At 43.9% G+C, this 26,881-nt stretch overlaps 1 protein-coding gene and 2 long non-coding RNA genes across 3 annotated transcripts in view; 2 read left to right on the top strand and 1 right to left on the bottom strand.

Annotated features, from left to right (window-relative positions):
• The first annotated feature begins 6,979 nt into the window (after positions 1–6,979).
• LOC120998756 lies at positions 6,980–7,647 on the top strand. The gene is made up of 2 exons (XR_005778478.1): positions 6,980–7,282; positions 7,346–7,647. It is a non-coding gene; the product is annotated as an uncharacterized LOC120998756 (long non-coding RNA).
• Positions 7,648–7,899: 252 nt separating this feature from the next.
• LOC120998755 lies at positions 7,900–25,800 on the top strand. Its single transcript, XR_005778477.1, has 3 exons — positions 7,900–8,746; positions 9,228–9,232; positions 25,790–25,800. It is a non-coding gene; the product is annotated as an uncharacterized LOC120998755 (long non-coding RNA).
• The window catches only part of LOC120998754 (ADP-dependent glucokinase-like), a 29,276-nt gene continuing 11,802 nt past the window's right edge, over positions 9,408–26,881 (bottom strand). Inside the window, 13 exon segments of the mRNA XM_040429577.1 lie at positions 9,408–10,064; positions 10,067–10,166; positions 10,168–10,220; positions 10,223–10,270; positions 10,273–10,378; positions 10,381–10,445; positions 18,528–18,620; positions 18,623–18,663; positions 19,064–19,093; positions 19,095–19,158; positions 20,631–20,821; positions 23,103–23,116; positions 23,118–23,253. Of these exon segments, the coding sequence (XP_040285511.1) occupies positions 9,778–10,064; positions 10,067–10,166; positions 10,168–10,220; positions 10,223–10,270; positions 10,273–10,378; positions 10,381–10,445; positions 18,528–18,620; positions 18,623–18,663; positions 19,064–19,093; positions 19,095–19,158; positions 20,631–20,821; positions 23,103–23,116; positions 23,118–23,253 (1,228 nt within the window). The 3' untranslated portion in view covers positions 9,408–9,777.

A 26,881-nucleotide genomic window follows, 5' to 3' on the forward strand; every position in this document is an offset into this window, starting at 1 on the left:
TAAATCCCCCCTTTCCCAATTTTACATATAAAATATATAAACAATAAATAAATAAACATATTACATAGCCTTTTTAGTCACCTTGTCACCCCAAAAAATAGCATAGGACTGTTCTATTATGGGCCGAATGTTTCATAAAATGCGAAATGCACACAGCTTTTTTTGTTGTTTTTTTTTTTTTGCACGGTATTGAGTATCACAATACTTTTTTATGGTGACGAAAGCGAATCAAAATTTTGGTTTCAAAACAACCCTACGCCGATCTGATCGGCGTAGCGTTGTCACGATACCAAAATTTTGATTCAGTTTCGATTTGGCAACTAAAAATTTGATTTGGCTCCTAAATTTTTCAGTTCAGGAGCCAATGGCTACTTGGAATTTTTTTTTAGTCTGGAGCACTGTTCTGTGTGCCCGGCGCCCGCTCCCCTCCCTCCTCTCGGGGCGGCAGCCTGCGGCTGTCCTGCCTACATGTGTGCCGTGCGGCGCTCAGGCCAAAGGAGGCGTCACTGACTGTCAGTGGGGCCGCGGCGGAGGGAGGCGAGGAGGCGGAGCTGCTCTGTCTGCTATGACCTGTAAAAGCTGCCCCTCCAGGCTGGCAGCAGAAGAACACAGTCACAGAGTAACACTGAGGCACGACTTGTTGGAACTTGGCCGACCCTGCTGGACTCTAGTCTGGACTCTGGAGAAGACACCTTAAGGCAGAGCCAGCTGAGATTGGAGCCAGGACCAGACCGACCCCACTCCAGCCAGACCCCAGTGATATATCAGGTACCGACTTCAACATTGTCCCTCATCATGTCACCCCCCCGATGGTGCAGACTCCAACATTGTCCCCCATTAGGGAGCATAATGGATGGGGGCTGACGGCTGTCATGGGGGCATGATGGCTGACATGGGAGTAATGATGGATGGGTGCTGACGGCTGACATGGGCATGATGGATGGGGTGCTGACGGCTGACATGGGCATGATGGATGGGGTGCTGACATGGGGGGCTGACGGCTGACATAAGGTCATGATGGCTGACATGGGGGGCATGATGGATGGGGGCTGACGGCTGACATGGACATGATGGATGGAGTGCTGACATGGGGGGCTGATGGCTGACGGCTGACATGGGGTGCTGACGGCTGACATAGGGGCATGACGGCTGACATGGGGGGCATGATGGATGGGGGCTGACAGCTGACATGGGCATGATGGATGGGGTGCTGACGGCTGACATGGGGGGCATGATGGCTGACATGGGGGGCTGATGGCTGACATGGGGGGTAATGATGGATGGGGGCTGACATGGGCATGATGGGGTGCTGATGGCTGACATGGGCATGATAGATGGGGTGCTGACGGCTGACATGGGCATGATGGATGGGGTGCTGACATTGGGTGCTGACGGCTGACATAAGGTCATGATGGCTGACATGGGGGGCATGATGGATGGGGGCTGACGGCTGACATGGACATGATGGATGGAGTGCTGACATGGGGGGCTGATGGCTGACGGCTGACATGGGGTGCTGACGGCTGACATAGGGGCATGACGGCTGACATGGGGGGCATGATGGATGGGGGCTGACAGCTGACATGGGCATGATGGATGGGGTGCTGACGGCTGACATGGGGGGCATGATGGCTGACATGGGGGGCTGATGGCTGACATGGGGGGTAATGATGGATGGGGGCTGACATGGGCATGATGGGGTGCTGACGGCTGACATGGGCATGATGGATGGGGTGCTGACGGCTGACATGGGCATGATGGATGGGGTGCTGACGGCTGACATGGGCATGATGGATGGGGTGCTGACGGCTGACATGGGCATGATAGATGGGGTGCTGACATGGGGGGCTGACGGCTGACATAGGGGCATGACGGCTGACATGGGGGCATGATGGATGGGGGCTGACATGGGCATGATGGATGGGGTGCTGACTGCTGATATAGGGGGCTGATCTGAGGTATGATTAACATTGGGGGTCTGATTGGTGGTCTGACCTGAGGTATAATGGAAAATATTGTTTCTGATTATACTCCTCTAAACCTATGTGCATCTTATAGGGCGAAAAGTACAGTCCTCAAACCAGATCGAAGATATCAGGACCACACAGAGGAGAAGCCAGCTGCTGCAGACAGAACCAGGACCAGGTGAGCTGCGGGCGGGGCGGTGGGAGAAGGGGGTCACCGAGATGTAGCTTCGCTTGTGTTGCCAAAAAATCCTTGCACAGGCTCTGGTCACGTCCACGTGACAGGGCCGGTGCAAAGAGTCCCACAGTACCCGACCTATGTGGATACTTGCATGCACAATATTCTCAATAAAAACTTATTGAAACTAAAAACAGTGTACCATCCTATGTATTTTCGGTTTTAAAAATGTGGCTCTCAAAATAAATTTCAATCGTGGTTTTGGCGAGATTTGGCTCAGTTGAAAAAAAAGGTTGCCCACCACTGTCCTAACCGAATAATAGCTTGGTTATAATGTGACAAGTTATTTCCACTCACATGTATTGTTAAGCTTGTAATGCTTTATATTAACGCTATGTATATTCATTTGCATGTATCATTGTGTTTATTTTATTTACTTATATATATTTATAATCTTGTAACCAATAAATCTGCATATTTTTATAATTCCTGTGTATTATTGTATAATGCAAAACTACATTTTATCATTAACGTCATCTCACGTCAAAAATAAGTCGGACTCAGATGTGAATTGTATCAATTAGGTTGTCTACAATTCACCAGGTCATGATTAAGAATTTGACAAATTTTATTTTTTTATGGTTAATTATTTTTATGACCATAATTAATAATTCTTAATTTAATTATTACCCCCAGACAGAATGGAAGAATTGATCGCTCTTTTGCATGAACAGGGCGAGAGATTCGAACGCAGGTGGTGTCGTCTCTCCGATTTCCTTGGCTCCTCTGAATTCTCTGTGGCAATTGACGTTGGGGTGGATGCTGTGACTTAGCTCACAGAACCTTCTCTAATTCTAGATGAGGGTTAATGCTTTAACATTTGAGATGACTCAATTGAGACTTTGACTGTTCTTACAGAATACCCCCCTTATTATCTTCCCCTCCCTTCTCTTCTCTTTCCTCTACTGTCTCCCCCCCCCCGTTTGTCAGTCTATGTGTTAATGTTCAAACACTACGACAGACCAGGTTGATTTAAAAAGTGATTTTATTACTGCTCGAAGTTCACAGCAATTCCCCTAGTGGTTTCAACTGCAGAAGCCTAAATTGTGGGGATCCTGCGTGATCCTACAGTCTTATTTATACATTTTCAAGAGGCTGTCATGCTATTTTTGTCATTTTATGAAAAATAAAAATCTGAGTAAACATAAAACAATCAACTGCCCCACCAACATGTTTCACTAGATCACTGGCTTCTTCAGGGGTTTGGGGAGAATTGTCTTGTCAGAGCAGTTACCTATTCCATTTAATCAGTTTTTGCAGGCAACTACAGGTAGTTTGCTTAACATTAGTCTATTCACACATTCCCCCCACCATGTTCAAGCTCTGCAGATATAGTTGTGGTGAATAGGAGATAGTTGCTGCCAGGGTGAGGGAGATGTGCACTAAGTTGTCAACCCTTTGGGGTGGAAACAAAGTGTTTTAATTGTTTGTTATGGTTCACAGCCGTTTTATCATTATGTCGAATTCAAAGTAAAGTTTTAATACACACTTTATACCTGGGTCAAGATAGGTCTAGGCCATTCTTGGCATTAATATATATATATATATATATATATATATATATATATATGTGTGTGTGTGTAGTAGCTGTGCGCAGACTTTGTGGATGGAGATATGGAATGAATGTTAGAGATTTCATCCAAAATATAGGAACTTAGCCTTAGGGCTCACGCACACGACAGTGTGCCGGCTGGGCCCATATTGCGGGTCCGCAAAATCGGGCCCCGGCCGTTCTGGCACCGCATCACGGATGTGGACCCACTTGAATGGGTCCACAATCCGGAAGGTCTGTGAGGCACGGAAGCACTACAGGGTGCTTCAGTGGAGTTTCTGTCAGTGCCTCCGCACCTCTAAAAAGTAGTGCATGCACTACTTTTCTGCGGTGCGGATTGTGGAGCCCATTCAAGTGAATGGGTCCGCGATCTGCATGCGGTGGCCGTCTGGCACACCATCGTGTGCATGAGCCCTAAGGCCTCGTGCACAGGACTGCATTTTTTTTTATCTGATTGCTATCGGCACTTTTTGCAGATCGCACACCCATTTATTTCTATGGGACCATGCACACGTGGATTTTTTTGCAGAACCCACTGATTATAGAACAGTAATTTCTATTGAAGAGTGTGCTTAAAACAGGGGTCAGCAAGTTGGCTGGCACTCCAGCCGTTGTGAAACTACATCTCCCAAAATGCATACTTGTTCTGCTCTTCTCAACTCCCTTAGGAATGAATGGAGTATGCTGGGAATTGTAGTTTCACAACAGCTGGAGTGCCGAAGGTTGCTGACCGCAGGCTTAGGGTCTATTCACACGTCCGTAGCGTGTTTTGCGGATCCACAAAACACGGACACCGGCAATGTGTGTTACGCATTTTGCGGACCCGCACACCGCCAGCACTAATAGAATATGCCTCTTCTTGTCTGCAACTGCGGACAAGAATAGGACATGTTCTCATTTTTTCGGAAACAGAATTGCGGACCCGGAATTCCGTATCCTGGCAGCACATCGTGCGGCCCCATAGAAATGAATGGGTCCGCAATTACGTTCCGCAAAATGTGGACGAATTGCGGAAGTGTAAATGGGGCCTTAAACTGTGGAAGGCATCAGTATTATGCGGACCAAAATACAGACAACCATGTGCATAAAGGGAAGATTTCACGACCCATTCTTTTTGGTTTACAAATTCTGATGTAAAAGTGTGCTGTGTGAATGAGGGCTACCAGAGTCCTCCACAGGTTCCATCAGCATCACAACCACCCTCCTGGCGATCCACTGGAGATCCAAGTCACCAAGGATATTTCATACTTCTTGAAAACACCATTCATATTCATAAATGGAATCCAGATCTATGCAATACTTCTTTATTTCATTACAGTTCTTTGAGCTTCTCGGAAAATAACCTTGCAGTAAAACACAAACTATTATCCACAATTACACATAAAATACATTGCCGTTACCATCAGATGTTTAACAAATCAGTTTTTTTTGCATTGTTAGCATTTCATTTAATTGTGAATTGGTTTACAGCAAGGACAAATAAAGCTTATGAAACTCACTACAGGATGGTCCTTCTAGGGAATGTATGTTAATATCCAGCCTGTCTAAAACAGACCTGTAAACTTAGACAGGCAGTGGAAAACTGTGTACAAAATGGCGCATCTTAAAGAGGACCTTTCACCGATTCTTACCCTATGAAGTAACTATACAGACATGTGGAGCGGCGCCCGGGGATCTCCCTGCACTTACTATTATCCCCGGCGCCGCTCCGTTCTCTCCCGTTATGCCCTCCGGTATCTCCGCTCACTAAGTTATAGTAGGCGGAGATACCAGTCCCTAAGTTATGGTAGGCGGAGTCTGCCCTAGCGCTGGCCAATCGCAGCGCAGAGCTCACAGCCCTGGGAGGTTATTTTCTCCCAGGCTGTGAGCTCTGCAATGCGATTGGCCAGCGCTAGGGCAGACTCCGCCTACCATAACTTAGGGAACGGAGATACCGGAGACATAGCAGGAGAACGGAGCGGCGCCCGGGATAATAGTAAGTGCAGTGAGATCCCCGGGCGCCGCTCCACATGTCTGTATACTTAGTTCATAGGGTAAGAATCGGTGAAAGGTCCTCTTTAAGCCACACCCCCATTGCAGGAAAAGCACAATGGACTCTTTTCGGTTTATTGCGCTTCATAAGTAAGCCTATAATGAGATCTGCCAAATTGCTCTAAAAATGCAACACAGTTTGGCACAAAATACACCACACTTCAGGCTCGGCCACTGTGGATGTAGGCAGTTGGACGTAGCCTAATAAATCAGTGCTGTAATCCCTGGCACTGAATGACTATAGAACTTAAGGTGACCATACACATTAGAAAGTAGGTTGACCAATCATCTGGTGAACGCTCCTTTCACAGACATGACCATACACATTTTAGATCACACTGCCCATACAAGTTCAATAAAACAAAGTGATGGATGAAAGATCGGGGAGCATTTGGTCCACGAATGATCCTTCATTGAATGAAAGATCTTTTGTCTGATTACCGGATGAAAATTTGAAACAACTGACTTCTATTCAAAGAATAATGGTCTATCATCAGTCGGCTAAAACGATTGTTGGTAAAATCCAACAATCAACAAATGTGTTAGCTGAAATTATCAATTTTGATCAACTTTAGATGGTGTATAGCCTCTTTTACGCCCCTTTTTCCCCACTATATGGATCCAGCTCAACTTTACCCAACTCAGTTTTTTTTTTGTTTTTTTTTATTGTTTGTCCACTGGGCCAAAGCTAAAATAGTACCTGGTACTTAATCTGTGGAGTTTGCCAGCAAGCCAAGCCAGTACCAGTACCGTGAAGTCACATGACTTAGTGATTGGTCCTAAAGAACCTTCACTACACATCTACCAGCTACATTCAGGGGCACCATGTCCAAAATGGAAAACAAACTACCTGGTACCAAAACTGAGTCAGTAGTAGGAAAAGTAGTGATTACAAAAAGGTGAGTAGATCCAAAGTGGAGTCGAATTAGCTTGATTTGCATCATCTGAACAAGTAAAAGGATGACACTATTGATTCTACTATTAAGGCCTCTTGCACACGACCGTATGCCCTCCGAGACATACGGTCCGTGAGCGGGCCATATGTCCCGGAGTGGCATTGATCGTGCGCGCGTACACAGCATCATAGATTACCATGATGCTGTGCACGTCGGGCCACCCATGGGGCTATTGTCCCGCACTTATATGATCTTATGAGTGCAGGACAAAAGCCCCAGGGGTGGCCTGACGTGCACAGCATCATGGTAATCTATGTGTACTCAATGCTGCTCTGGGACATCTGGCCCGCGCACAGACCATATGCCTCGGAGGGCATAGGGTCGTGTGCAAAAGGCCTAAATTGTAGCCTTTAAGGGGAAATACATTCCTGTGCCCTATTTATCATGTACGTATAGGAATTAGAGCAACATAAAGCTGTAACGTAAGAACTAAAATCGGGGAAATTTAGCAAAACTGGTGTAAAGGGAAACTGACTTAGTTACCCATAACAACCAATCAGGTTTTACCTTTCATTTTTCAAAGCCTCTTTGGAAAATGAAAGTTACCCATAGCAAACCGATCAGATTGATCCTTCATTTTCCAAAGAGGCTTTGAAAAATGAAGGTAAAACCTGATTGGTTGTTATGGGTAACTAAGTCAGTTTTCCTTTACACCAGTTTGGATAAATCTCCCCCTATGTGCCCTGAACTTCTATGTTCATCATAGCCAGTATACCATGGAAAAACAGTGACCACAATTTTGTGTTATTTTAAATGCCACGGCTTTCCCAACTGAAGTCAATGCAAACATGGCATGGGTTAAAAAAAATAAAATCAAAATAAAACCAACAGGGAACTTGCACTGTAAAGTCCTCAACATTTTAAAGTGTCTGTCCCTCTACCTAAAGGAAACATTACTTCAGGGTTGAAAACACGCTCACTGTTCAACTTTTTCCCTTCACGTCCGTTGTTTCTTTCCTGATCTGTTCCGTTTTTTGCGGAACAGATCTGGACCAGTTCTGTACCCATTCATTTTCAATGGGTCCTGAAAAAATGTCTGACTTTTTTTTTTCAGGACCCATTGAAAATGAATGGGTACAGAATTGGGTCTCAGATCTGTTCCACAAAAAAACAGAACAGATCAGGAAAGAAACAACGGACGTGTGAATGGACCCTAGGGTGTTTTCTAGGATTTTTAAACTGATTTGCCCATTTTCAGGAGAGTCCATCAATATCTTATAGATGGGGTGCAACACCCTGCACCCCATTAGTGTTTTCTGAGCAGTTCCATCGCTGAAACTACACAGCGGTGTCCACTGTGCAGGGGACAGAGCTGGTTATTACAGTGCTGTTCCTGTTCACTTCAATGACAGCAGCTCTGTAGTAACTAGTTCTGGCCACTACACAGTTGACGGAGCTACTCCCAATAGTCCCTGGACCCTCACTGATCTGACACCGATAGCCAATCAATATAAAAATCCTGAAAACCCCTTTGAAAGACCAGAGTAGTGTCTGTCTACAAAACCCTAAATCTGCTGCAAAGAATCATTAGATTGAAGGTCATCTCCCGGGAAACTTTAGGTAAAAAAAATGGCAATACTACCAGGGCGCTAAGATTTACCACACTTTATATTATAGTATAAAACTAGACATAAACAAAGTGATCGGATCTTAGCTTAGCTAGCATTTCCACCGATGCTCGCGGCTTCTTACAGGCTGACCTAGTCAGTACTGCCATTTTTTACCTAAATTTACCTCTGATCATCGGGACCTACTCTGGATGCCCGCTGCAAAAGGGAGCTGCTTCAATACCGCACAAGCTATTTCACATACGCTTTCCAGTGTTGTGCATGGCGTGCACAACATGATCTGGCGAGTTACGATCCCTGACAATTAGGGGCACTCTCCGAAAAACTGTTTACACACAGGGGGCGCATTCCTTCTCTATTCTCTTCTAATTCCCGGGAAACTGGAACTGAAACGTTAATAAATGCAAAATAAAACTATAACATTACACAACTCCATGGTCTGAATTAGCTTGTAAAGAGTGAGGCTAGTCAAAAGTAAGATCTTGGTCCTTACATGGGAAATGAGAGGAATAAAACAGTTGGTCCAGAATATAGTGGAAAGATAGCAAATGGAAAGAGCAAGGAGTGCAGAAACAGATAGCATATCAGAAGCATAAAAACAAACAAAAAAAAATAAAAAATATTCAAGAAATAAAAAAAGACATACATGCATAAAACATGTAAGGTCTGTTCACATTGATGACTTCCTAAGGAACTCCATATAATGTTAAATCCCAGATTCCCCTGCATTTAGCATGGTCAAATGGTGACCTTTGATGTTCCTGCAGGCATGAGTTTATCCTGAAATGAGGATAGAGAAGGATACAGGGCAAGGACAGCGTCGAGGCAATTTGTTATCGCATTTTTACTCATTTTGGACTGCAAATAATTTTTTTTCAATTGGTTTTTATGTTAGTTTTTTCAGCAGTTGTTCTACAGGTTAAGTTTCAGTCTATTTGCAGAGTATCTTGCGTTCAGTTTTACACTGAACTGTCAGGTTGCTGCTCTGATGGCTCGATGTATAGTCCTCATCTCTGAACTCCTGCCAGATCATAAACACTCATTTAATACATCATTAGATCACTTTGATAAGACTTTAGCTGCAATGAATGTTCATTAGCTGTCAGAATTTAGACTATAGATCGAGCCGTCAGAGCAGCAACCTGACAGTTCAGTGTAAAACTGAACACAAAATACTCTGCAGATAGACTGAGACTTAACCTTAACCCTGTAGAACAAAAACTGCTGAGAATTTGTAATTGAAAAATGATTTGTAGCCCACATTGAGTAAACTGCAATAATAAAAAACACTGCCCGTACTTCTCTTATTTGGGAGGTAACCACCAAGGAGTTCTTGAAGGACACAGCTAAAACAACAATATGGCTCAGATCATGTCAGTTTCTGTCAATATAGCCTTTTCGCAGCATCGGAAATATAGCTATCCAGTTCTGGAATGTTGGTCAGTCATCGAGTACCCATAAAATACCTTTAAATTTGCAACACAAGTCCGGCAGCGGAGATATTATCTCCTCCACCTGCAGTTTGGAATACTTCAGTACAGACCAAAACAGGTGCCAGACAGATCTCATAAGTCTCTTCTTCCCAACAAGACACTGGGCGACTTTCTTTGAAGGGTATCTTCGGACTGCCCACTTCACGGCTGACAGAGAAAGAGTCATCCATGATAAGTTTGGCCTTGCGTGTGTCAATCCGGCAGATCCACACACATGGCCTGTTGGCTGTCAGAGATGCTTTTGCTGTAGCAGACATTGTTTCTTCCACATGGATCCTTTGGTCACCATCATGGCTTGAAAAGCCAAAGTGTGGACATGTAGTCGGGTCAGTGGCCTCTGACCCTTTTTTGGTTCTTGGGATCGTGAGTAGCTGATAAAGCTCCCGCATTTGGTCCAGGATAGAGGCCACACGAGGTAAGGGTCTGATAACACTGTAATGTTTCCTCCTTTAATAAGACTTAGCAAATTGGAAGCTCCTGTTCATTCATACCCAAGGAATCAGAGTAAGGAATGATGTACTCTAGCAAATCCTTCATCAGACCATGTTCCACAAAAGAAGCCATCTCAAAAGTGGCAACCCAATCTTCTGATCCATAGACAATAGCATATCTTGAAGGGCTTTTAAGCCGGGCTCACGCTGACCTGTGCGAGGAAAAACAGAAATAGGTTATCTATAGATTTATAAAACACAGACATTAGATATACATATATAAATTAGATCTCTCTATATCTATCTAGGCAAAGATATACAAACCAACAAAAAAAAACAAGATTACTATCCTGGGAACGAACTGCATAAGAAAATATATCACAATGTCGGAAAAGCGCACACAGTATGTTTGTACAGCTATTTAAAATATTGGCTTTCCCCTTACTGCATTAAATTACCTGCTAAGTGGTACTATTGTTTTGTTTTTCACAAACTGTTACATGGTGGCCGCAAGGGTTCCTTATGCAGTACAAATGTTTTTTAAGCAGTCAGAATGGCTTGGAACCCCCCCCCCCCCCCCCTTCCCAAAAAACAAAAAATAAATTTTTTTGTAATGCCTTCCCTTGATATACCACCACTACCATCCTGACACTTTCTGTGTCCCCTAGTGGTCTCTACTTTCTCATCTCCTCACAATGAAAATGTGACCGCTCAGCCAATGAGTGTGTGAAACGTGTGTATCCAGTGACTGGCTGATGGTCACATTTCAGGTGTCGGGATCAGCAAGGGACCCAGGAACCAAATCGGAACAGAAGGAGGGGACTGGATAGTTGATTATTTTTTTTTTTAAACATTCTCTTTTTATTATTATAATAATCTTCAATACAAGCATACAATAAAATATACTTTGGATTATTTGGGGATAAGACATGACCAGTGCAACTGGCCTAAATAGCAGAATATCGCAAGTCACAAGTATAACCTCTATCAAAAGACAACAGTGGTTAACACCTACTTCTCATGCATTGTGGTATTGCGAGTTTTATACTCTAGATTCCCCTCTTAGTAGCACAAAAAATAATACACAGACCCAAAAATTTGACATAAAACATAATCTTAAAACAGAAACAAAACCAAAGAGTCGAGTTGGTTCACTCCCCAAGCCTGATCTAAAAGATCTGAAATCTTTATACTAATGTAAAGTATGTTTTAAACCTATTTATCTTCCACTTGAGCTAGTAGCTTAATAGTGTGTCAAAAAATTAAGATCGAGACAAACCTTGCTCTCTAACCTATTCCCCTTTGGGTAGATACATATATTCCATTCCTCAGTCCCTTTCCAGATGAAGGGTTATCAGGGTATCTGTTCTTGTTGAGTTTCTATATGCGACAGCCAAGGTTGCCAAGTTTTTAGAAAACTTGTCCGTTATGAGATTCCCAACTTGCCATTCCTCCATTCTGCAGAGGGTGGTTCATTTTCTCGTACCACATGGAAATACTAGGTGGTTCTGTATTTCTTCTCACAACGCTGGAACTAGTAACTTGGCTGCCGCTATCATAGTGTCTGAAGATTATTTTTATGAGTAAATTTAGCCTTCGGGTTTCCACAAAAGTATTAGGGGAGCAGTAAGTGATAAGTTACTTATACAAATCTTATTCATAATACTCTCTACTGAGTCCCAAAACTGTCTAATTTTATGGGCAGTGCCACCATATATGGGAGATGTTACCTACTCCCTCCAAACATCTCCAGCATTCATTAGAGTTGATTAAGTGGATTTTTTGGAGGTATTCAGGCGTACGGTACCATCTGGTTAAGGTTTTGAGTGAGGTTCTCCTGCACTCAGACACATCTAGAGAACCCATGTGAGTGTGACAGAATGAAAGCTCTACTAGGTTCATCAAGTTTTATCTCTAGTTCCCTTTCCCAATCTTTAAGGTAGGAGGGCGGGTTATCCCCTCTTTTTCCAGAATCTGTCTGTAGATAAGATAAAGTTTTAGTTGGTAAATTTTGGCAGTAAGACCATGGTTTCTCTAACCAAGATGGTCCACCCTCGGGTGGTGTTTAGTTAACTTAAACTTCTTACACATGGCCTCGAAGTCCCATTTTTGTATATCTGAACCTATTCTTGGTGGCTCACCTCTAAGAGATTCATAGATATCTAGTAGGGAAGGGGCAGTTTTAAAAGATCTCCCACTCTGAGCTCTGATACAGAATCCCATACTGGATTGGTCTCAATGACTCTATCTGAAAGGGCAAAAGGCAGTGTATTAAGGGGAGTAATAGGAGATAGACATCCTTTGCTAAGGTTTAACGCTGACGACCTCTGACATTCTTTAATAGTACTTTTAGTTATAACACTTATAAGTTCCTGAGAACTTAAAGTTGAAGGTTTGTGCCATAACAAATGCGAGCTTTTTTCCCTAACATTTCCCTTTCAAAGCGTACATGTAGGGGAGTATCTCCAGTTCTAGTTAAAGTTAACCATCTCTCAAGATGAATGGCCTGGACATAGGCCGAAATGTCTGGCAAAGAGATTCCCCCGTGTCTCTTCTTCCTTATAAGAAGGGAGAAGGGTAATCGGCTTTTTTGTTGCCCATAAAAATTTTCCCATAATAGATCTCAATCTATTTAGGAATGTTCTCGGTATTGTTATTGGAAGGGAACGGAACATATATAGTAATTGGGGGAGGATGTATGTGGTTAATACGTTTTTTCCGTCCTAACCAAGAAATTCTGGGTGCCAAGGATTTATTCAGAAATGTTGAACTTTTGTTAATAAGGGAGAGTAATTTAGATGGAACAGCTGGGTAGGGTTTGGCCGGTATCATGACTCCCAAATATTTAATCGCTGTGGAGGGCCACTTAAAAGGGGACATATCTCTTATCTTTTTCAATTGGGAAGGAGTAAGAGAAACTCCAATGGCTTCAGATTTTTCCATGTTAATTTTAAAATTTGAAATCTCTCAAAGGTTTAAAGGTGTCTAATATTTTCTTCATTGCTTCAGTAGGGTTGGTTACATCAATAACAAGTCGTCAGCAAATGCTGTCCATTTTCTGTGTATCCTTTTAAATTGAATTCCTCTAATACTCGATCCTGTCTGAACTTCAGCAGTAGTGTTTCTAGGACTAATATAAATAGGGATGGGGAGAGGGGGCACCCCTGTCTAGTACCGTTCTTAATAATGAAGGGATCAGACAAAGTGCCATTCACTAATATACGGGCTGTGGGGGCTGAGTATAAAGAGAAGATCGCTCTAACGAATATCTCCGGGAATCCAAACGCCAATAAAGTACTCCGCATGAAAGGCCAACCAACCCTATCAAATGCCTTTTCAGCATCGTCCCTAGCAATATTAAAGGCATGTTTTTCTTCTTAGCGTAGCAAATCGCCGTTTACTACTCTACTCACGTTATGCCTACCTTCTCTGCCAGCACAAACCTCCCCACTTGCTCCTCCCCCACCAACCCAGCAGCAGACCAGCTATACGGTGGCTTAGCAATTTAGCCCACCATTTAAATCTGTGTTAAGGAGCGAGATTGGCGATAGCTACCACACGCTTCAGATCCTTCCCTTCCTTGGGAATGATAGTGATAGTCGCCTCCTGGCCTGTGGAGGAAGAGCTGATCCACCGAGGAGGGAGTTACAAAGCCTGGTGAAGTGCGGAATCAGTATTTCCGCAAATTTCTTATAATACACTATAGGGTAACCATCTGGTCCTGGGCTTTTCCCAGATGGGATGCTATGAAGAACCTTAGCAACCCCCTCCTCAGTAAAACGGTTTTTAATAGGTCCATTTTGTCCCCAGCAGACAAGGCAGGCACATCTATAGACTTCAGGAAGTCATCTATGTTGTTTTGCAATGATATATTATCTCTAGTTTCGGGTCCTCCTTCTCCTTCTAGGTTATATAGCGAGGTGTAGAACCTACAGAATTCTTTTGCTTAGCTGGGGTAGCAGTTTAACCTGTGACCTTCCTTGGATTTAACCACCTGAATAAAGGACTTATTCCTCTGAGTCTTTAACAGATTCGACATCAATTTAGAGCCCTTATCCCCGTGTGAATAGTATTTGAAACGCAGAGCTTGAAGTATTTTAGCTGATTTAATGTTCAGTTTATCCTTTAGCTGTGATCTTAGGGATTTTAGTTGACATAAAACCTCCTCTGTCTGAGATTTTTTTTGTAGTTTTTCCAGAGTGGATATTTGCAAGAGCAGAGAATTTATTATCTGTGTTCTTTGTCTTTTAACTTTGAACCTATGCTAATAAATTCCCCCTTACAACAGCCTTGTGGGCCTCCCACAATATTGGGCGTGACATCTGAGGGGTTTCATTTAAACTAAAATAGTCTGTCATTACTTTCTTAATTTCTTTCTTTATGCTCATTCTCCTCCATAAGAGTAGAATTAAGCCTCCATGACCAGGACCTCTCAGGCATGCCTTTTATCAATAACCTTCAAGCTCACAGGGGCATGATCTGATATTGTGATCGACCCTATGGAGCATCCTTAACCATGGCATTACATTGTTAGATAAAAATATATAATCAAGACGCTGATAAGAGCCATGAACTTAGAGAAAAAGGTAAAATCCTTCACCTCAGGGTGAATCAATCTCCACACATCAGATAGACCCACATCTGCCAAAGCTATCTGAAATCTACGTTTCTGTCTGCCGATAACTGGGGAGTGGCAGATGTGGAGTCCATCCCATGATCAAGTGCCAGATTGAAATGCCCCCCAGTACCAGAATCCCTTCAGTGAATACTTTCAAAGAGTCTAAACCTGTATGAGCCATTTAATTTGCCCCTCGTTGGGGCGTATATAGCCGCCAAGGTATCATTGAGTTCAGGACTTTCCCTTAATAAATAGGGAATCTGCGTTGGGGTCAATTACTTTCGCTGTTAACTGAAATGGGATATACGTACTTAAAACCAACAGAAACCCCTCTAGATGCCGAGGAGTGGGTGGCGTGGTGCCAATCAGGGAATTGCTTACTAGACATTATTGGGGACATGATCATGTCTGTAATGCGTTTCTTGTAAAAACACAATATCAGGGTTTTCCTTCCTAAGTGTGTGGTAAACTGGGCAGACGTTTTTGTGGAATGTTCATTCCATTCACATTAAGTGAATAAAATGTAATATGCGCCATATGCGACATATCCAGAGGATTTAATATCCGGACCATCTTTCCAGGTAATAGAAGTGAACCTAGTATCTCGACTCAGAAATGTAAAATAATAAGACATTAAAACATATAAAACACATATAAACAAGGTTAGAGGACTTCCCAGTCCTATAGGCGCTGTACAGCGCAATAGTGCCATTACATTTTGAAAATAAGAGATTGGGGGAGGGGGACATAGGGTAAAGACTTCTAGAAAAATCTAGATGAACCACTCACCCGACCTCTTATATAGTAGCAGTAAAACTGACGATTAACTTCAGCTTTTTAAAAAGTTCAGGACTCATCAGAATATATGAACCAAGAAATTGCTATCCCACGACCTCTAGGCCTATGATGGTATAAAAATAGCTAAAAACCTCTCTCTCAGTACTAAGGCATATCAAACTGAACATTTGAATAGATTGCTAGCAATAGCTAATCTCGAACATTTCTCAACAGTGACAACTTTAAATATCTATTACTAAAGAGCGCATTTATAGTAAGTAGATAAACAGTGACTCTCTGAGGCAGAGGACCGCCATGAGAGAAGCTGAACCTCAACCTCCAACATCAGAAGACAGCACTCAGTCCCCTGTCAGCGTTTCTTCTTCTGATTCTGTGTTTGAGGCGTGTCTCGCCAAGGTGACGGGCCAAAAGCTTAGGTAATTTCTCCATATTTGCAGAAGGGAGCCATGAAGGGATATCCAGGAGAAATCTCAGGGCCTCCCATATCTTGGAAGTTCGTCTGGATGACGTATTACAATTTGTCGGCCATTAATAGTGGTACTCAACCCAAACGGAAAAAGCCACCTCATGGGCAGCCTCCTCTCCCGTAATTCGGCCCGTGAGGGGTTTCAATGCCTTTCTTTTAGCCAGGGTGCTTGCTGCCAAGTCCTGAAAAAACAGAATTTTGTTCCTTCAAAGGGCAGTCTCTCCACTTTCTCTTGCCGCTTTGAGCACTGCAGCTGTGTCGAGGGTAGTTTAGTAGAGCACAAATTATATCTCTGGGCGGTTCACTTGCAGCAGGCTTAGGCCTAAGCGCTCTATGCGCCCTTTCAATGACGATGTTTTCAGCCCGCTCTGCTCCCCAAGTAAGGCGAATATCTGCCCTAACACTGTCCAGCTATGCTTCTGCCGCCAATGCTTCTGCCGCACACAGATTCTGGTACTCCTCTTATCCTGACATTTTTTCTTCTCCCCCTGTTCTCTTGATCTTCCAAGTGGAGGTATAATACTGTCCACCTGGGAGCCTAGTGATTTTACATGGCTTTGTAGGCCCTTGCTATGTTGTACCACAGCAGTTTGAAAATCTTCCAGCGCTTCACTCTCTGCCCCACATGCGTTACCCTGTCTGATGGCCGCAAGCTCCGATAACACTGGAGACAAGGCTTGAGCTAGGGATTGCTGTAGCGAGTGTTGCAGGAAGGCTCTGGTGATCGGAGCAGGGTCTGTTTCGTCCGGCAGTTCCGAAGGAGCGCAGGAACTTGCATCATCTGAATCTATGTCCAGAGCTGCAGCGATGTCTTCAGCCGCCGCCATCTTCCCCTGACTGCCGAAGATGCCGTCTTTTTAAGCGGTATTTATCCAGATCTCCGTGCTGTTTCTTACTTTAGTCACTTGGGTGCCTCTCCGCCTCTCTCCTTGTTGGTTTTGCCCATAATTAGATCGGTCAGGGCTGTATAGGTGCTTTAGATCGGGTGGTATGGTGAGGAGCTCAGAGCTCACTACGCTTCCACCATGCTCAGTTGGCCTTAGTTGATTATTTTTAACCATTCGGATACTTTTTTTTTCCCCCCTTCAAAATTTAATCGGCCAGACATCCCCTTTATAAAGGGAGTATGTGAGCAGTTTTGACCATGCTAAACTGCTGATGGCAATAGATAGGGGCTGGGGAGAGCAGCACAAACATACCATTTGTGGCGCTTTTCTCATCAGGAGCAGTGCACATGAAGTTTTATTCTGCTCTGAGCTGATTCACAGTCCCGCCCCTCTGCTTTACAGATGTAGTTTTCTGGTTCGATGCTACAGCTGTTACTCAGAGGGAGGGCTGTGCAGTAGTTCAATGCAGTTAGAACTTCATACTGAAGCTCCGCCTCCTGGGTACTTGCCAGAGCAATAAATTAGTATTCAGGCCCGCAGGAGAAGAGGAGAATTTCCCCAGTGGGCCTCTAGCCCCACACCCCCAGCACAAATGATACAGTAGACCGACTGCACAAGATAGGCTGGTTGACATGATGTGCACTGGCTATGTTCATATAAAAAACTTGGTAGATTATTTAGTGGACTACCCACTAAATATTATAAATGCATCTGGTGGCTGAGATTACTTCCAAGTACAGAGTCAAGCCAGCCATTATCCTCTTTCCCCAAGGGACCTGCCCTCTTGAAGTCACTGCAAGGGTCCCTGTCATCAATCATCTTGTAACGTCTTGATGCCACTGTGTTGGACAGCAACATTTGCATTTAGCTGCACAGTGGGACCCCAGAATTAATATTACTGGTGATCCCTAGGCACCCTAGTCCAACACAGTTCATATTCACACTACTCCTAAAGAGAAAAGCTCCACAAAAGATATGTTTTGTCCTGCTCTTTCAGCTCCTACCTCGTCCTGTCAGCAGTTTTGCATGGTCAAAAGTGCTGACAGAGTCCTTTAAACCTCGGGGGGCACAGGCAGGAGCAGCAATGTGTGCTCCTGCCCGTACTCTGTAGCCCCATTGATACAATGCAGAGTCCGTACTCCATACACTGCTGACAAGTCAGTGATGTGCAAATATGGTGAATTTTAAGAGCGGTTGAAATCAGGGCTTCAGGTAGAAATTTCAAACACCAAAGTACAGTATATAAGAAAAAAAAAATTGGCATTTAGGACATTTAAAAAAAATAAATAAAAAAAAAAGTTAAACAAAAGTTCACTAGAACCAAACCTACGGTCTACATTACAGTGTTTTGTCCCATTTTTGCTGTCTTTTTATCATGTGTTTGATTATTTATTCAATATACTGAGGAAAGGTTTATGATATTTTTGGGCTTGTGTCTTTGTGGCTCCTTTACACTTTAAATAATAAACCAGCTTATTGTACATTATTACATAATCCATCAGTTTCACAACCTGAGTGACCTTACCTGGTTTAAAGGGAAAACTGTCCATCATCTGTAACCCTCCAATCACAAGGACATCTGGCTTAAAATCTTCCAGTTGGTACTTAAAATCTTCCGAGAATCAAGCATTGGGTTGTGTGAATCACGGTGCACTATGTACCTATGAAAAACAAATTATGACAAGTCAAATACCTGGATGGATTCAAATGCCTTCAATGTAATTCTTTAGAGAATGTCCCTTTAGTGACTGTATTTGAACATAAGAATATCTGGATTTTAATAGGTCTGCCATAGTGTAAAAAGTAGCCCAAGGCAAAAATTGGAAATGCCCCCCCCCCAATGCCTAATTCTTGACCCAACCCTTCCTCCAGCAGATGTTAACTTGACCAGCATGCACTTTCTATTATACGGTGTCTTATGCGACACGGGTCTTTAGGCCCCCTTAGGCTCCTGGGGCCCGGTACACCCCATACAGCTATGCACCATCTACAGTCAGTTCCTGTGAATTCTACACCAGTAACAATTTTGTAGTTCGCACTATAAATGTGGCATGTGGTCACCTGTTGGCACGACGCGAGACGTGTTTTCCCTTTAGATCCAGTTGGATATTCCATTATGAGATGAATGTCAGCCTCTGTTATAGGCTCACCAGCCACTGCAATAAGAGAAGCAATTAACACCCAAAAGATGCCAGGACAGGTTTGCACATGGGTATTTTTGTTGCCGATTCTGCACTGAGAACCCACACCAAAGTACAGTGGACGTGTTGTTTTGGAGTATGCCCAATGAAATATGATGGGTGACATATGGTCTATTGCAACAGTAGAAGTGACATCAGGTCACAGTCACACTTTGATTGTTGTGAAAACAGCAACGAAAAAGAACAAACAAAACAATTCTTGGAACCAGCAGCTTGGTCATGTGACCAGTCTCGCAGCAAGGGCCCGAAGGAGGCAGCAGCAGCTACCATTGCATGGCCAGCCAAAAATATGCATCACAACAAGATGAAGGTTGAACCTGTATATTTTAGAAGTTCCAGACGTCCATCTAACCACCACAGGGGTGGAGCGAGCAGCGACTCTACCACAAAGGCAGACGGTAGGGGAAAGATCGTTTGGGCATGTTGGAGTTCAACATGTCTGATCACTTTGTTCTTATAGGAGATAAGCCGGCAACACTGGTGTTTGGCAGCGGCTTACTTCCCATCTCCCTGCTGAGAGCACATGCACGTATGGTGGCTTGGGAGAAAACCTTTCAGTAAAACTACAGCAATCTAACGTGTATGGCACCTTTAGCCAGTAGAAGAAAAAACCTTTAGTAAGGCCTCATTCACACGGCCGTTGTTGCGGTTCCGCATCCAAGCCGCATTTTTTGCGTCTCGAACGCGGACACACTTTAATGGGGGCCACAGAAGATTCAGACAGCTCTCCATGTGCTGTCTGCATCCGTTGCTCCATTCTATGGCCCTGCAAAAAACAAAACAAAAAACGCAGAAAGCACACCGGCCGGCATCCGTGTTTTGCCGATCCACACAACATCCACAAACTCGCGTGGTCGTGTAGCCCAATAATAAACTTTCGTTGTCACACACTGTACTGTACTGAAACGTGGCCGGACATAACATAAAAAGACCCTGGCGCTAATTCCCTTAGCCTGCTACTTTCCAATCACACCCCCAACTGGTAACACAATGCTGGGCCTTCACTGCAAACTCCTATTAATTCATGGCTAACTACTAGCAGGAATAATAAAGGAAGAGCACATCATAGAGTCATAAGAACAGATGCTCCAGAATTGTTATTACATGGAGAATGCAAGAAAGCGGTTTATTTCCAAGAGGAAAAAAAGGATCAGGCATGCTGAAATCCCATGGTTCATCCTTGTTTCCCCTAATAGAAGACACAGTGTATGTAAGGATCCAGGTGCCACAGAATTATATATTCTAAAATTAATCAGTACAGAATTTTGGACCCAAATATAAAAAATTGTGATGAAAAGGTGAGCATTCTGGCTCCAGTCACATATTTGTCATATTTGTCCATTTTTTAACAGGCCCAATATTCTATTCTGGACAATTATCACTGTGGGCTTATACGCAGTGAATTATTAATTACCGGATGATCTTACCTGTGATGCGGTCGGACAACACGCTAATTTCTTCTGTACTCAGACGGCCCCCAAGAAGGACCTCACATCCTTCAGCAGCTAAGCGATTAGCCATAACTGGGGCATTCCCACCAAGGGCCCAGCGCATTTCTGAAAGTCTTTTTGACGCATCTAAAAGTTTCCTAAACAAGGTGTTGTTGGACACGTATCGTCTGTTCATGAGAAGATAGAAACATAAAAAATAAAATTACAGTTTAGGATCTCAAAAATGGATTGTCAATAGAGATGAGCAAATTTCAGGTTATGAAATTCATTCACAGCTTCGTTTGGTGGTAAACGCAGAATTACATATGGATTCCGTTAAAACGGACCATAACGTAATTCTATGACGGAATGCCTTTAAGGCAGTTATTCATTCCGTCATAATAGAAGTCTATGGGCTGCAAAACAGAGCCGTCCCGTTTCCGTTATGCAGGGGAGGACGTCATAGAACTGCGTTATGGTCGGTGGTAATGGAATTCATAACGCAATTCTGTTTTACCAGTGAACGGAATTTCATAATCTTAAATTCGCTCATCTCTAATGGTCACATGAACACAACCCCTTTAGTAGGACCTTTCCCAGTGTTCTAAAGAGTTATCTTTCCTCAAACATTGGGGGCATATCTCTAGGATATCCACCAATGTCAAACTGGTTGGGTCCCAACTTTGGGACCCGCACCTATGTCTAGAACACAGGGCCCAAAGTGAAGGAGAGGGCACGGCACAAACGTGACAGCCTTCCATTAATTTCTATGGGAGTGTTGCCGAGCGGCATGCTTGGCTATTTTCAGAAGTCCCATAGAAAGGAAAGCAGGGCACACCGCTCCTTTCACTTCTATGGAACTGCCGGAAATAGCCAAGCCAGCGCATGCACAGTGCGCTCTTGTTCACTTTGGGAGCTCTGATCTAGAGATAGGTGTGGGTCCCGTATCCTAGCTATATGCCAACAATGTTCGAGGTGAGATAACCCCTTTAGGTCTGGTGGATACAGCACACATATTTCTCTGTTATCCCAGGTCCTTAATATTCAAGATCAGCCTGGCACTGTTACCACTGGCTGGACAATGCACCCAGTTGTCAATGTATTCACATATTTCTAGGAGATTAATAGAGGAACAACACAATATAGATTTCCAAGAGAAGATATTCCAGAATTGTTATTTAATGAAGAACACAAGTATTTGCTGAAGTAGACAAAGTCAGAAGGGTTGACAGTCACTCTTTCAAAGGCCAAGCAGCTTGTCTCCAGCCATTCACATTCATAACTGCGTCCTTAAAGAGGACCTGTTGCCACAAAACGCAGTACAGGAGAAGCTGAGGCAGATATATAGTTTTGTCAGAAAAGATTCAGTAAAATTTGTATTTTATACATTTACATCTCTGCTCTTTCTGAGCTCAGTTGCCCAGTGGGAGGTGTTATCAGTGACTGATAACATTTGCTATGCAAGAGCCCTATCAGATATGGCAAAATTCATGGTCCATTCGTATGTCTGTCCTGCAGCCCACAAAAAACATAGAGCATGTCCTATTCTTGAACGTTTTGGGACAAGAATAGGCATTTTTTAACATCGGGCAGAATGTGCGAGAGCGCAAAATGGAGACGCACACAGCAGGTATCTGTGTATTGGGGATATGTAATCTGCGGACCACAAAATGGATATGGTCATGTGAATGGACCCTTAGACTGAGGGCTATAACAATCTGCTCAGCTCCTTCTGCTCTATAACATATTGCCTACAGACTTCACTGAATCTCATAGTGGCAGGTACTCTTTAAGGCCTCATACACATGGCCGTTGCTCGGCCGTTCCGTAATGCACTGGGAACTACCCAAGCGGCTGCCGCAACGGATCCAGACCCATTCAACTTGAATGCGTCCGTGATCTGTCCACACCACAAAAAAAATAAAAAAATAGAACAAGTTCTATTTTTTTTGGTGCAGAGGCACGGAGAGAGAGAGAGAACAAATTCTATTTTTTGTGCCTCCGTTCTGCACCCCACCTTCTGGATTGCAGACCCATTCAAGTGAACGGGTGCGCATCCGTAATGCGGTGAGCACAAGGCCAATGCCCCCATATTACGGACCCGGCCAGGCAACGGCTGTGTGCATGAGATCTAAAGGGGATGTTCAGTATTTTTTCATTGATGGCTCATCTCTAGGAACGTCACTAATATCTGATCGGCAGGGGTCCGATACCCCGCACTTCTGTTGATCCAGAGTAACTGTGGTGCTGGAACTACAACCGCTCCATCCTTGACGCAATTGACGAGCTCATTACTGCAGAAACATTTAAGTCAATGGGAGCAGCACTGCACTATTCAGCTCTGTCCACTACACAATGGATGGACCTGTGTAGTTCCACTGCCGGCGCTACTTAGGTATCAGCAGAAGGGTCGGCAGTTGGAAAGCCGCCAGTCTGATACTGATGGTGGCTCTTCTATCTTGTACTTACTCTGAAGCAGCGCCCTGGAGGAAAAAAGTAGGCAAAGCTCTCGGCCAGCTGCACCTCGGTCTCTATAAAGTTGTGGTGGACGGGGTTGTAGCTTGGCTCTATGGCGCCTCCTGCATTATTGCCACTCCAATCTACTATTATATCGAGGCACCTCCAAAACCTGCGCAAGAAGAAAAGAAAAATGCCGTTCAGGAGTTTTCTAAAGAACAGAAAGTGATTTTTAGGAATAAGCGGAGAAAACAAGACGATAAAGCTGACTGGCAAGTCATTTGGATAAGGTCACCTGACAGGGTTATTGAAATGATATGGAACTGTAATCTCATTGTACTGAGATAGAATGACAGCATATGTGTAATCCAGATTTCTAGAGCTACCGCTTCTGGTACACCCTGACAAATTGGCTTGCGACTGCACATGTAGGATTTTTTCTACAATGTAACTTTTTTTATCTGTATTTATTTTTCTTAGAGCAAAAGACGCCATGGGCAGAGGTTACACGTTGACCAACAGGAGATTATACAATGTCCTACAAAACTGCGCTTCAAGTTTCCAAGTCTTTTCTTTTAAATCCCTTGGCGTGGTTTTAAAATTGCAGCATTCTCTGGGTGTGTCATTTTCCCATAGATTTTTGTAAAGAAAAAAAAAGAGGCGTAAAACACAAGTGAAATATTACACCACCCCAAGAAAACACTCTTAAAAAAAAAACCAAAAAAAAAAACCCAACAATACATGGCTTTCATGGTCTTTTTTACGCGCAATTTTTTTTTAGAAAAATTAAGTATAGAAGCCGCCTGTAGGAGGCTTGTATGAGACAAACAACCCCATAAGACTCACTAACAATTATCCGTACATTGTAGTAAAAGCAGCAAAACTAGCCGATGAGGTCTAGTCACCCCAGATTAGCGATCACCACCACTGGGCTGTGGATCATTAACTTCTGTGCCCCACTGTTCAGCCTCATAGGCTGCTAGGGCATTGTATGTGAAGAGGGCCAATTCTGGGAGCAATATTAAGGCTAGTTTCACACTAGCAGCAAGGAACTCCGGCATGCTGTTCCGGCGGGTGAACAGATAAAAGTACGACATGACATAATTTTATTCCGGCTGCCTCTCGGCATGCGCTGCTGTGCTTGCGCCGGAACTCCGGCCCGCCCCCATTACAGTCAATGGGGCCCGTAGCGGCAGTCCGGGGACACGCATGCACTAGCTGCAGCACGAGATCCGACAGGCTGTTCACCCGCCGGAACAGCCTGCCGGACTTCCTTGCCGCTAGTGTGAAACTAGCCTAAGTAAACAGGCCATGTGGGGATATAGATGGAAAACTAATTTGTCGATTTCAGAGGAGAACCCCCGACCCCCTCCTACCATTCTTATGACTGGCCATTAAATCAGGGATGCATGAACAACTTAACTCAGAATATATATTACCCCAATCACAGCATGTGAGATGTCCTTCAAAGCCATAGTCCTAGAGGAGCCATTCAAAAGGTCAGGTAGAGGATACCATGACTTGCAGTAGGGTCAAGAAATACTGGAACTTATTTATAACTTGGCGGGTGCTGCTCAGGATAGGATCCAGTCCATCCACGGCATCACCTGTGTGAACGTCACCTCAATGAGGGCTCTGCAAGAGGGGGTACTTAAAGAAGGCACCCTGTACTTTCTCTAACCCCTTCATGTTTGATATGCATGTATGCGGAACATTATGATGGGTTGGATGAAAGTGTTATGACATTTCTATGATGTCCACAGAAGTTCTCCTAGTGGTCAGATTCTGAACTGAGCTCATAAAACTTGGTCGGAAATAGTCCATTAGCATATACACTAGCCCTCAGTCCTGACATCACAGGAGGGGGTGGGGTTGGTGTGGGCCTCTCCAGACCTCTTAAAGTATGTGTGTAGCAATGTGTCATTTCTTTGGGGATTCAACAGCTTGATGACTGGCCGAATCTCTCTGAACCCGGGCAACCGGACTTCTACCGCCTCATAGCGCATTAACTTTCATTTTTATCCCTTTTATTTTCCAAACTCTTCTTTTACATTACCGGTATATGTATTTGCCTGTATATTTTATGTTGTATTTTCTTATGATAACCACATTTTTTTGTACGCACTGTCCTTTTTTTTAATATTAAAACTGGACTTAAATAGGAGCCTTCTTGTGTTCTAACAAAGCCATGACCTTAGAACAGAGGTGGGAAACCTCCGGCCCGTGGGACCATTTCATGTGGCCCCCTGCCAGAAAATGCGCTGTGCGCTGTCAGGTCACAGTACAGCGCGGCAGGAAGAAGACCAAGAAGGGTAAGTGAATCTGCGAAGTGGCAGCGCCGTCCGGAGCTGGAGAGGCAAGTTTATTTTTTTTATTTATTTTAAATGTCTGATCTGAGGTCTGAATGGGCTCGATCTGAGGCTAGGGAAGGTCTGGTGGACTCCAATCTGAGGCTAGGGAAGGTCTGGTGGGCTCGATCTGAGGCTAGGGAAGGTCTGGTGGGGGCTGCCATTAATGCCAAATAAGAACTGAATATATAGCATTCTCAACTTAAATATTAGACTGCTATGTGTGGTCAAAATGGTGCCTGTACTATTTTGTAATATATAGTGCAGGCGCCATTTTGTGCTGCAAAAATACAGCGCTCTATTTATTTTTTTTATTTTTATTGAAGCACAATTTCTGTAACTTACCCCTAGGCTACTTTCACACTAGCGTTCGGGTGTCCGCTCGTGCGCACCGTTTGAAGGGCTCACGAGCGGCCCCGAACGCATCCAGTATGGCCCCAATGCATTCTCAGTGGAGGCGGATCCACTGAGAATGCATCCGCCTGCCAGCGTTCAGGCCTCCGCTCGCTCAGTGAGCGGACACCTGTACGCTGCTTGCAGCGTTCGGGTGTCCGCCTGGCCGTGCGGAGGCGAGCGGATCCGTCCAGACTTACAATGTAAGTCAATGGGGACGGATCCGCTTGAAGATGACACATTTGGCTCAATCTTCAAGCGGATCCGTTCCCCATTGACCTTTCAATGTAAAGTCTGAACAGATCCGCTCAGACAACTTTCACACTTAGAAAATTTTCTAAGTTTTAATGCAGACGCATCCGTTCTGAACAGATGCGAACGTCTGCATTATCGGAGCGGATCCGTCTGATGAAACATCAGACGGATCCGCTCCGAACGCTAGTGTGAAAGTAGCCTAAGTCAGTTATATGTTTGACCAAATTAGCAGTCAAATTTTAAAGTTGAGAATTTTGTATGGCCCCCGAACAATGTTACAAATATCCAAATGGCCCTCGGCAGCAAAAAGGTTCCCCACCCCTGCCTTAGAAGAGGCATCTCCTATATTGGTGTATTAAACCAAGGAACACTAGAGAGCACCGCGAGTCTTAGGGCTCCTGCACATGGCCGTATGTATTTTGCGGTCTGCAAAAAAACGGATCCACAAAAAATATGAATGATGTCCATGTGCATTTCGTATTTTGCGGAACTGAACAGTTGGCCCCTAATAGAACAGTCCTATACTTATCGTAATGGGGACTATAATAGGATAGGACATGTCTATTTTTTTTTTACGGAACGACATACGGAAATGGAAAGCACACAGAGTAACTTTTTTTTTTTTATGCGGACCCACTGAAATAATAGTTCCGCATACGGTCTGCAAAAAAAATAATAAAATAAATGGACCGGACATGGAAAGAAAATACTATGTGAGCATGAGCCCTTAGAGTGTACTTGTGTGCTGTCTAATGCAAGGTGTCTCATCAGCCTAATAGGACGAGTGTGGCAGCT

The sequence above is a fragment of the Bufo bufo genome, chromosome 4 (assembly GCF_905171765.1).
Source record: "Bufo bufo chromosome 4, aBufBuf1.1, whole genome shotgun sequence".
Classification (NCBI taxonomy): Eukaryota; Metazoa; Chordata; class Amphibia; order Anura; family Bufonidae; genus Bufo; species Bufo bufo.